This window comes from Lepisosteus platostomus, chromosome 22, assembly GCF_059453375.1.
Source record: "Lepisosteus platostomus isolate fLepPlt1 chromosome 22, fLepPlt1.hap1, whole genome shotgun sequence".
NCBI classification, from domain to species: domain Eukaryota; kingdom Metazoa; phylum Chordata; class Actinopteri; order Semionotiformes; family Lepisosteidae; genus Lepisosteus; species Lepisosteus platostomus.
Genome location: NC_142632.1, coordinates 9,805,507 through 9,817,513, shown reverse-complemented (window position 1 = coordinate 9,817,513; position 12,007 = coordinate 9,805,507). Strand labels below are relative to the sequence as shown.

Here is a 12,007-nt window from a genome sequence, read left to right as displayed (position 1 = left end):
ATTTCTTCTTTGTAAGATGTTGTCTGTAATTAAAATGTCGGTAATTGCATCTTTAGTGTATTCTGTTCTTTCAAAAATATTGTTTTCGTGAAGGATGCAAAGCAATCCACAAACCGAAACAATGCTGGGAGTACTTTTGGATGAAGACTCACGCAAATTATTTTTGTTTCTTGTTACAAACCTTGCAAATCAAGCAATTTATTTGGTTATACATGTGAACTATTAAAACGGGGAAAACGTAGAAATAACAATAGCGAGCATTTATCGTGATGTTTTGGTTTATTAAATGTAAATCAAATGCACATACAGGCCATTCTACACAGACATCATTTGCGCACAGGAGTCTCGGGTTGTTTCTAATGGCTTTGTCACCTGACTCCAGCTCGTTCTGTGCTGCACTGGAGTCGGACTGATCGCACGTAACTTTCACAAATCAGGGTAGAACCTGGGTTCATTTGTGCAACGCTCTTCAGGAAATGGGGTATCCTGAGGAATTCCGGAAGTGAGCGGGTGTTCTGTATTGATGCAAGGCGGCCCGTGCCTTCGTCTACTTAAGCTTCAAAAGAGATGGAAATCACTACCTTCTCGGAAGTACGGATGAGAAACATGGGAATGACATGCAGGAGAGGTAGCAACTGAACAGGACAAACACTGGAAACTAAATAAGTCTCAATCGCCCTTTCCGATACCATTTTACTCAAGTGCCGAGAGATCATTTTTGAGTTTCCCAAAAAAGAAGAACAAAAGAAGCTAATTTAAATAGATTAAAAAAAATAATCTTCCAGGTCAAGAGGCTCAGATTCTTGTTTTGATTCTGGCTATATCAGCGATGACATTATATCAGCAGTTTATATAGCAATATAATTACATATCTGGTATAATGGAACAAGTAATAGGTTTATTCCATGCTGAAAAGAGAAGAAACAACGTTTCGGCCATGGAGCCTTCTTCAGCTCACACCTGAAGAAGGCTCCACGCCCGAAACGTGTTTTCTTTCTTCCATGCTGAAAACAGAATGCTAAATTCTGTTTTCAGCATGGAATAAACCTATTACTTGTTCCTCTGCGACCTACGCATGCTAACGCAGCTACCAGCTTGAACTATCTGGTTTAACTATGCCTAAAGCAATTACTAATCTTTCAATTTTATTGGGAGAGAATTAAAAAAAAACTCCACACACCTGAATAAATGACTAGAGCCACAGCAGATTGCACATTCACAGTAGGAAAAATAAAAGTGATTTAAATTCTCCCTTGAAGCATTCTTACAAAAATGTATATTGTACTCCCGCTGTGGTAAGTAGGAGAATCAAACACTGAAGATATTAGATATCATCTGGTGGCAGAAAGATTTCATATACACAGGTCAAGGTAATAGCCAAGTCCATCCATTACTGACGATTATCCTTGCCAAGGTCTTGACCTACTCTGGATATGCGGAGGCAAATTGATCACTACTGCCGATATTCAAATTCTTCAAGAAGAACATGGCATGGAAATCTCCATGTCTGCACTGCAGGACACCCTCCACACAGATTTGAGACATGGACCAGCAGTGGGCCTACAGGGCCAGAGCCAATTAAATCCACTCCCTGCCTCTGCCCCAGTCATAAAATTCCCACTCTGCATGTGGAGGGGGTTTATTCTCAATTCAAGTGATAAATACACTATGCCATAGGGACAGCAGGTTATTTTTTGGGGTAACATCACATCGTCAGAGGCCTATCTGCACACAAAATGAGAGCCTTACATTCATAGAAGAGTATAAGCCCATCAAGGCTTTTTAATTCTTTAAGGCGAAAAATTAAAAGCCAACAAGGCTAATTTTTGCATCAAGTCACAATGCAACCATTAGCGACCTTCAGCCACGTTATCTGCAGTCTTGAGGTCCGTTTTCTTTTTTCCTGTGCTTCGTGCCTTGAAAATGCCAGGAAGTCCCTTTAAACGTATTGAAGTAGATTTTGATACACGGGCGATCAGAAATTGGAAATGCAGGCAGCAGTGGAGCAATGCTTAAGGCCTGGAAGGATAAAGCACCGAGAGCTTGAAAGACAAATCAAAAACCCCATCCAGACAGAACCGACAAGTCGGCCAGTGGGTTCGAGAGGACACGCCAGGAGGGCTTACAGTTTAAAACCGGCTCCCCGACTGAAGAGAGTAAAAACACATTTTTAAACGCAGGGTTCCAGGCTTTCTTTTTAATTGCCAAAGGCTGCAGTTTTGAGGTTCACAACAGAGCAAAGAAATGCCTCAGGTGTAAACGGATAATCATTTAAAACATTTGCACTTTCAAGAGTGACCGCTTGGGAAACTCTATGGAATAAAAAGTCTCGAGCACGCAGTACCAAGGTGTGAAAACGTGGTTTGTTCATCACATCAGAGATGGAAGCCGTGCTTGGTACTGCCTGCTTTTACACTAAATCTTCCAGGTGTTTAATGCCTCGGTGTGCGTGAGCTGGGAGACCAGGACGGTTATAAACGAGGAGGCCACTTGGCCCATCTTACAGTACCTTATTCAGTATATCTTAAAGTGTGGCTAGGTTATCTACACTACAAATGATATTATGATAAGCATGGGATTGTGCTAAAACTGTACAGAGGACGCGAGTTTCTAACAATGTATTAATTTTATAGACAAGGCCTTTTGTGGTTTGGGGTGATCTCAAGCTGGGGGAAGGGCTGGTTTGTAGATCAGGTCAATTACAGAAACAGAGACGTTGTAAAAAGTACAGTAAGGGAAGAACCTGCCATTACTGTAAGTTGTGCTGCAGTGTTACAGTGTAACACCAGGCAACATTCACACTTCCAGGGGAGAGAAAGCTGTTCTCCAGTCAACTGCCTTTTAACGCCCATCTGTACATTCCTTACAGAGGAATTTATTTCTGAACAGGCCCTGGTGCATACCTCCCGGGTACTGTCATGGTAATACTGCCACAAGCATCTGCTTATTGTTTCAGAATCAAACATTCCTTTGTTTGGAAAGCACATCGCCCCTCATCGGACCTACTCCTTGGAAGAATTTCGGAAATCGCCCTTGTCAAGGTCCGGATCCAACGCCCAGCTCCCCCCTCTCCTCACAGCCTGCAGCTGCGTTCAAGTAACACCATGGCAGTAACAGCAACAGTGAAAGTCATTCATCTGTGAAATGTTTGTGCTCTTCCACGAAAAAGACAGCGCATCCGATAGCAACACTCACGGTCTCCAAATTCACACAGCTCGCGCACTCATCCAGGAAAGTCACATGCACAACATTCAAATATTTACATGTTGCAAACACTTAATTGCTTTGAAAAACAAAAGATTAAAAACTACAGTATTAACATTAAAAAAAAAAATCTTCCATCTTAAACAAAAAGCAACTACTGTACTCAAGTAATATGAATATTTTGATTCAAATTGGGAGCAAGATCTCCAGGATAAGACTTGAGCCCGCTCCAGAATTACTGTACCTGCACTGAAACCACTTCAGGAAGAAAAAAAAAAAGTTCATTTTCAAAATGTGTTTCTTTAATTCCCCATTTTCCCAAATCAGGGATTTCAGCGTAACTGCCAGTCGGGAAGACTGGTATTTATCCTTGATCTTGGCGACTCAAGGAATATTTCAAGTCCCACAAATGTCACAACAGTTTTTCAAGTCAGCCTGTGTGTTGTACAGTTGCGTGCGGTGAGGCTGTTGCTCAGGGGTTTGTTGTTCCACCCCTGCTACTCCCCCAAAACCCAGCTGAATACCAAATCTGTCCAACTAAGGACAACTGTCCACTGATTTCCTCCTCTTCATCAATAATAAAGTGCATCTTGGTAACAAAAAAAAACACTAATTACAAATTTACATACTCCCCTGCAACTCATCACACTCACCTTGTGAGCATGTGTGTGCACACCTTACTCCCAAGTCAGTCATTTTCTATTTTTTTCCTTCAGGAGTAACAGTTCAGACTTGTGTCGATTTTCTCAGATCCAGGGATGTCAAACAGGCAAGTTGACCTCCTTGCCATCCCTTGAAAACAGCTGATTTAATCCCCTGAACAAATAAATAATTGCAATAAGAAGAACAATAGCAACAGTTACAATAAGAAATGTAATAAAACGTTGAACGTTGTAAAGTCCTCCGTTGTGAGTGAACTTCATCAGGATGATTTAAAATCATGTCGAATTTTGATCCGTTTGTCCTCTAATTTGCCTCTGAAGTTCCTGAATGGTGGAAGTTGCTTTCTGGAGCATAGAAAAGGGGTTTCTTTCGCCTCCAGGACTTCTCCCCCTCTTCCATTTCTTTGGTAGTCAGGTTGTTCATCTCTCCTGCTTGGGCAGTAAGGCCCTATCGCAGTAAGAAATAACACTATTTGCTCTTCAGTTTTAAAAACAAACTTAAAAGGTGCTGAAACAGCTACAAAAGAACTTGGGATTCCTTTTCCTCAATGCTGTCCCTGTTGCCGCTGCCCAGATGTGAAGTGGTCCCCTGTCAGGCAAGGTGGGTGGTCCCTCAGGGCTGTTCGTACAGAGCTACCGTGCAGCAGCAGAGAGCGGAGATCCGGCGCTCCACGCTGGCCTTGTCTGCAAACGCAACAGGCAGAGGAAAGTCAGACACCTGCAAACCCCACGTGCACAAGCAGGGGAGCAAAAACAAAACAGCCTATTTAACCATGGAAAAACAGCGGTGCTGTGGATCCTAGGAGTTTGCAGAGCAGATCGCTCTGAAAGGGACAGCAGAATCCTGACCCGCCCGTGCATCGACCTGCACAGCCAGTTCAATACCGCACAGCCGGGCCCACACCCCTGCGGAGGACAAGAAGAGACTCACACTTGTTGACGTTCTCGATGTCGGCCGGGTCCTGCAGGATCTTGGACAGCCCCTCCAGCAGCAGGGCAGCCCTGTTGTAGCGGTAGGCGATGTCCTCCGTCTGCTGGAACATCTCGTCCAGGGCGGCCGACTGCACCTGAGGGGGACACGAGCGGTATCCTGGCTTACCTTCCATCTTAAAAAAAAGATGGAGCAACCACCGTACTCAAGTAACAGGAATATTTTGATTCAACTTGGGAGGAGAGGATCTCCTGGATAAGACTTGAGTCTGCTCCAGAATTACCGTACCTGCACTGAAACAACTTCAGAAAGAAAACATTTTTAAATGTTTTTTTTTTCATTCCCCAATTTCCCCAAGTCCGAGATTTCAGTATAACTGCCAGACAGGAAGACTATTTCTCCTTGATCTCTGTAGCTCAAGGTGTACTGCAAGTCTCACAAACGTCACAGTTTTTACAGTCGGCCTGTACTTTGTACTGCTGGTCGGGCCATGCTCATGTGGCCACCACATGACCAGCACCTGAGAACAGGCCAGAGCCCATCCTGGCCTTGCCCAATTGCTGATCTCGGCTGGGGTTTCGCACAGAGCTGGGAAAAGAATCAAGAGGTCAGGGAAGGGAAGACCAAACTGATCACTAATGGCTGAATAATCTGGTGTTGGTGGGAAACAGCACAGTTCAAAGTCTTGCACTGCCATCACTGAATCGTGCTGCAGCTCTCTCTGATGGCAGGCCACGGGTATTACAGAACACGGCAATGGGAAGAGTGAACTGTGATCACCAGTGCCTCCACTCTTGGCCACAACCACACGCGTTATAGTGGCGTGGCCATTTTAACAGTGCACTGCTTGTGCCACTCAATTTCTAAACCTATTTATAGGATGTACTGTATGATGACTTTTGATTCACCTGAGAACTTTCAAGTGGCTAAATCCAGGAGGAAAGGGAACTTGAGGGGTAACGGACTCCTATTTGCATTCACATTGTCAAACGTCAAGAGATGTCACTTTGGCAGAGCTGTGAAAGTGCAAGACAACACTGATATAGTTAGCATTATATGGACGTTTTGGGGAATGAACTAGGATCAGTTGCATCAGCTTGAAACTGGAAAAACAAGGACACTATAAACTATATAAAGCGTATACACCCTTAAGCTCTACATCCACTACACCTTCTCTGTGGTTTTTAGGACGAGCCTGGCCTGAGAGGCTCAGAGGATGCTTTCAAAATTCACACACATGGTTTCCTCCGCCTCACCGATCACACCTCTCCCACTTCCTCTCATCTTCCAGAAGATCACAACCCAGCAACTGCTTTATTTTCATTTACACAATATTGTGTTAGAACAGAAAACTGTGCAGAACTGCATTCGATCGTCATGTGGTCTAAATGTGTAGATCTGTGTACTAGGTCCACCCATGCCACATATAAGGTATAGGAGAGCATTTTCCCACAAAGCATGTTTCCTGTTATCCGTGAGCCCTTCAGGAATGTGTTCCCTGCGCACAGGGAGCACTGGGTGTATCCTGTCGGCTTCGGAACGCAGCCGTCGGTTCCCGTGCCCATCGCTCCCTTCCCTTACCATCTCCACCGCGTGGCTGTAGATGAGCTTCTCCGCGGTGACGCTGCTGATCTCGTCCACGAAGCGCTGCTTGTCGGAGAAGAAGTGGTTGAGCCGGTCAGTGAAGCGGCGGCACAGCGAGATGCAGGTCTTGTAGCGCTCGTTCAGGCTCTTCACCACTGCGCGCGGGACAGGAAATCCAGTTTGTACCTCTACCTCATCGAGAGCGGACATTTTCAACTTATTTTTAAAAAAAAAGCCATATCGAGAAGACTAACGGCAATGCGGTACTTCTTCTTTTTAAGACTAGCGGGCCGTCTCAGGCCGCTGCGATGCCTACCCTGTTTGACAGCAGTGGAGGGGTTGAGCTTCGAGGACTTGATCTGGTTCTTGGCCAGGTGCAGGGAAGAGGCCAGGAGCTGCGCAGCTTTCATGTACAGGACCAACTGCTCCACCTGCCTGTAGGGGGAGGCAAAGCGCAGGCTGACTCCTCTTCACCGGGCACACGCAGGGGGGCACGAAAGACATGTTACGACAACCAGCATTCAGCCCATCGTTACTGACCATTCTTCTATATGCAAGCATGGAGGCATGCTAAATAGGGCTCACAGAGTAGTAGCCTCCAGAATGCAGGCAAGCATTCAATCATTTCAATTGCTATTAGAAGTTCAGACAGAACGCTATGAAAGGAAGAGGTTTACGCTAAAAAAAAAAGTGAACTCGGTGAACACAGTGAGCAAAAGATTTATCCCCTCGGACCCGCCCTGCGGCTCTGAGAAGTGACAGCGCACCTACCCCCAGTCTTTGCTGAGCTGGCTGATCTGGTCCACGACCACACTGTCCTGGGGGGGGTAGAGGGAGGCGGCCGACACCCCCAGCTCGGCCCCCCCGGCCCCCCGCGCCGCGGCAATCTCCAGCACGCAGTCCGTGAAGGACAGCATCATGCGCAGGTGCAGCAGCGTGTCCGTGTGCTCCCGCTACAGGCGAGAGAAATGCGGCCGTCAGCGCCACCCTGCAGCTGAGCCACAGTGCCTTCCCAGGCTCTATCCATTCCTCCTCGTAGCTGGAATGTGATCTTTGTGATCCAATGTGATTGTTGACAGCACGAGATCCCACTGGATCTTCTCTAATCATAAGTCTGGATGTCCATCGGGACTAATTAATGATCTGTCAAGTATGAAAATCCCAACTGCACCTCTACAAGGAGGACTACTCTTTTTGTTCTTTTACAGAAATGCAAAGATATAAGAGCCACCCAGCTGTTACTCATAACTTCAAACATGCAGAGGTTAAAATCTGAACAAAACTGTTTTGCGAGTGTTTTAACTAATGACAGCTTTTGGAGATACAGTTCTACTCAATATGATGCATCACCAGAAGGCTCGTTTAAGCTTGACAGGAGTTTGGCTCTTAGCTACTGTATATGAAACACAAAAGGTTGGTAATTCAGAGCAACAGTTTGTAACAAAGTTTTCTACACTTGACGGATGTCATTGCCAGTCTCCATAGCAAAAATGATAGGGTTTTAATGTGTATTGTACACGTGTAATTGGTTCCGTTTTTCCTTTAGAGGATATTTCTACAGGGGAGACCTGAGAGTATGAAACCTGCTACCCAGCCACGTTATTGAAGCCGAAACCCAGGCTCCCTTCAAGACAAGACCTGATGGGATCCTCCGATCACCTAACTACTAAACAGCCTGGATGGACCAAATAGCTTCCTGTAGTTTGAAAGCTCCCTTATATTCTTAGGAGAGGTTGTCTCGGCATGGGTCTATGCACAACGTGGGTCAGCTCCCCCCCAAACCCCACACACAAGCTGTTGAGAACTCCCTTCTCCCCTAACCAGAGCTTTCTTCACTTCTTAGGGGGTGGACACTTATTTCTGTGCACTGCTGAAGTAGAGGTTTAGGTGCAGGTCTGGAAGCCGAGGCTGATACCTCCCCACAAGGTCACTCCTAGTCTGAAACTGTCCAGTTTGAGTCCCTGCAGAAACCAACGTCAATGGCGATGGCGATTTGTGATTTCAGCTCCCTTGGCTCCCTTCGGCCCCTTTCCAGGTTGTCTGAGGGCCGGGACTGTCGGAGCCAGGCGAGCCCAGGACAGGGGGGGTTCCTCTTACCTCCATGAGCGTCTCCTCGGGCAGCTCCGGGGCCTCGAACGTGATGAAGCCCTCCAGGCTCGGGGGGGACGTGCCGTAGGGGACGTAGCGCAGGCTGCTGGGCGCCGCCTCGGCCGCGGGCGGGGAAGTGCCCACCACCATGCCCGGGGGGGAGCCCATGTAGATCCGGCCGCTGGTGGAGCAGAGCGAGCCGGCGGAGCTGTTGGAGCCCACTGGGGAGACGGAAGGGTGGTGTGGAGCAGGGAAAGGAGAAAGAAAGTGAAGAACAGGACCATGCTCATCCACAGATAACAAATCAAGGACCAGTAACACTGTAATATGGAAAACTGGTAAAGGGGGAGCTTGATGTCTAATCTCCTTCCATTCAATTATGGCCTCCAAATACTCCCCATCTCTGAACTGGCTTCATCACTCTGTTCTCCTCCCCACTGAGAGCTGGTGTGTGGGGAGAGGACTGGCACACTATGGCTGCCAGCACATTATCCAGGTGTGGGCTACTCATTGGTGGTGGAAGTGGGATTCCCCATTACCTGTAAAGCACTTTGATTGGAGTGTCCAGAAAAGAGCTACATAAGTGTAAGTTATTATTACATTATTACCAAGTTATCTTAATGGAAACCTAACTTCAGGGATAAGAGACTTCTTTAAGGAAATCTATCTCTAAAAACCTAACACTCTAGTAGAGCAATACCTGAGTTACTACAGTCTACAGTGATCAGATAAACACTGACAATCTGAGGTGAATGTCTATACAGAGCTGAACTGCTGCTTACAATATGCATGTGATCTCACTATCACTATTATATTTTAAATCATGCTGTTTGGATTAATCAAGAGGTCTCGGCCGAACTGAGGGCCTACAGGTTTCACAGCTGGGCTCCTCACCTGAGGTGGTGCGAAGTCGGGTGCCCTGCTGGCTGCAGGTGGGGGGCGTGGCGCTGTTGGGGGGTGACCCCACAGTGAAGAGCACCGTGCGGGGGCTCGAGCCAGTCGTGGGGAGCCCTGCACAGGCTCCAGCTGGAGCTGCAGACAGAGAGGGGTTACTCGCACATGATCACCTGAAAACTCACACCCAGCCAGCAATGTCAGAGAGAGAGTGAAAGAGATGCACACTGCAAACTCCTCTCCAGGGGCTGAAGTCTGTTAAGAAAAAAATGCATCTGGCTTTCTTTCAGCAATAATACCAATATCAATGTAGTCCCACATATCAATGTTTTTATGCATTTGTCATTTCTAATTGTTTAGCATGTCATTACAGAAGCTATTTTCACTAGGAGCTTTTTTTCCCCCATTCCTTGCATTAAGACCACAATTTCACCATCACCTGTTGAATTCCCACAGTAAGCACACTCCACACTTATACTGATAAATGCCTGCTGAATTACCATTACTATAAAGTGACCCCTACAAAAAGAGCAAAACTACAAAACAGAAGGAAACTTAAAAGGCAGATTCGACTTCATTAATTCAGTGCCACTAAAAGAAAGGTGATGGGACCCGGCTGTCTTGCTAGGCGGTGGCAGGGACAGGCGGGACACTGGCCTACCTGTGTCCATGGGTCTCTCGGCGTTGAGGCTGTCAGTGCTGCCCTGGCAGGGCTGTCCCCCCAGCGTGATCCGGACCGGAGGCTCCGACAGCCTTCCTGTGCTGACAGACCTGCAATGTGACACACGCACCCGTCAGAGAGTCCGATCTCTGATGTAGGAATCACAGGGAACGAAAGAAGCAGTGAGGAATATGGGAATAAGGAGGAGGGGCAGACGGCAGGAGCATTCCAGAGAGAATGAACCAGGGAGGCTGTGGTGAAGGCGAGGGAGAGTGTCAGTACTGTGTGGGGAATGGTGTTAAGGGCAGGGACCTGTCAGTGAAATGGATCAAAACCCACAGTCTGACAAAAACAAAATCGGAATTGGCTGGAATAGACTATCAGTCTTTACTGTCAGACCATAGTGAACTGAAAGTTATAAACATGCTTTCACACCTCATCTCCAGCTTTGGCTCATGCAACCTCTGTCTGTAACCATGTGAACTTTCTAAAGCTCGATTCCCTGAGCAGCAAACCTCTTCTGCTTCTGAATTGGTCTTACCAGTTTAACATCCCTGTACAACAAAAGCACTGTAGCGCACGTGATGGTCCTATAGACCTCCACTCCTTTTACCAAAATGGAGGGGAAAAAAATATTACCAAAATTAACAGAAAAGAAAAGCTCCCAGTTGATAAGAGATCTGGTGCTTGATCTTGTCTGCACCGGTCACGGGCAGCGGCCAAATGCAGAGGCGCTTTGGCCAGTCTGATGAAACGCTAACCACAATCAGATGGGCGTCACACCTCGGGGCTGGACAGCTGGAAGAGGAAGCTCCCAGGTGGGGTCCTGTGTGCGGTCTCTTACCTGCCGAAGGCGGCCCTGCTGTGCTCAGGGGCAGCCTGACGGGCCCCCAGGTACGGAGAGCACTGGTAGGGGCAGAGGTCGCGGAGGTCAGCGTGGGCCTTGCTGGGGGCCAAGCTGTCCGCCACGCCCTGCTGAGCAGCCAGGGCCAGCAGGTTGCATGAGGCCTGGGTTTTGGGGATCTTGAAAGGGGCATTCGTCTGCACAGCAGATGGGATGACAGTCAGTCTAGCAATGAAGATGACCATTTCCACAATAACTGCAGCAAGGCCATAAAAACATTGACAGTGTAATAAATGCAGGAAGATGATTATAAAATGGTAGTGAGTTCAACTGGTGTGCAGTACCTTCTATCTGGTGGCACAAAATCATTGCATGTGAATTTAAATGACTAACAGCAAGACTGGTAACACAGGGACTACGGTATACCCAAACTCTACTTAATGCTTTTGGAAAGAAAATAAAATCCTCACTAGCTCTTGACTCAATCAAATGACAAGTTTATCAACATTAGACCTCTCGGGTTTGCAATGGGCGTCAAATTAACAAAACAGCAACTTAACCAACGTCCAGAAACAGCATGAGGTAGTGGTTACTGCACTTTGAACCAGAGTCGCAGGTTCAAACTCTGGTAGGGATGCTACTGTTAAGCTTGAGCAAGGTATTTGCATAGGTACAAAATCTCAGAATCTGAAGCTGTTCTTCAAAAGAAAAACTTTAAAGAGTTATTTTTCCTGAGATTACAGAAAATCAGAGTGGTGTATGGATGCACAAATACGGGGGCGGGGATCTTGCTTGGTGTACCTTGGTAGGTGAACCAATGATGGTGGGCAACGGGGTCTTCTGTAACCAATCAGAAGAGCGGGGGGAGGAGCCAAGGTGTTTGGTGGGGGAGGTGCCGAAACTACCAGGGCGGCTCAGCTGGGGAGAGTGGCTGCTGGGATAGGCTGCAGCTGATGGGTACACAGGGTCTGAGAGCTGCTTGCGGAGCTTCTGTTTGTTCTGGTAGACGTCGGTCAGGGTGGGTGCACTCTGCAGCCGGGCACCCAGCAGCTGAGAGGGGGGCACAGGGGAACCTGGCCAGAGAAGTACAAAACGGTCAGATGTTTGCAGCCATGTCCCAAGAGCTCATGACGCAGAGG

At 47.2% G+C, this 12,007-nt stretch overlaps 1 protein-coding gene across 1 annotated transcript in view; it reads right to left on the bottom strand.

The window, feature by feature from the left end:
- Nucleotides 1–2,182: 2,182 nt before the first annotated feature.
- Nucleotides 2,183–12,007, bottom strand: part of ulk2 (unc-51 like autophagy activating kinase 2) — a 38,298-nt gene continuing 28,473 nt past the window's right edge. Inside the window, exons 18-27 of the mRNA XM_088615672.1 lie at nucleotides 11,670–11,941; nucleotides 10,869–11,065; nucleotides 10,025–10,134; nucleotides 9,364–9,501; nucleotides 8,479–8,690; nucleotides 7,153–7,334; nucleotides 6,698–6,816; nucleotides 6,379–6,536; nucleotides 4,798–4,933; nucleotides 2,183–4,550 (exon numbers count right to left, since the gene is read on the bottom strand). Of these exons, the coding sequence (XP_088471798.1) occupies nucleotides 4,480–4,550; nucleotides 4,798–4,933; nucleotides 6,379–6,536; nucleotides 6,698–6,816; nucleotides 7,153–7,334; nucleotides 8,479–8,690; nucleotides 9,364–9,501; nucleotides 10,025–10,134; nucleotides 10,869–11,065; nucleotides 11,670–11,941 (1,595 nt within the window). The 3' untranslated portion in view covers nucleotides 2,183–4,479. The remainder of the gene's footprint in view (nucleotides 4,551–4,797; nucleotides 4,934–6,378; nucleotides 6,537–6,697; nucleotides 6,817–7,152; nucleotides 7,335–8,478; nucleotides 8,691–9,363; nucleotides 9,502–10,024; nucleotides 10,135–10,868; nucleotides 11,066–11,669; nucleotides 11,942–12,007) is intronic.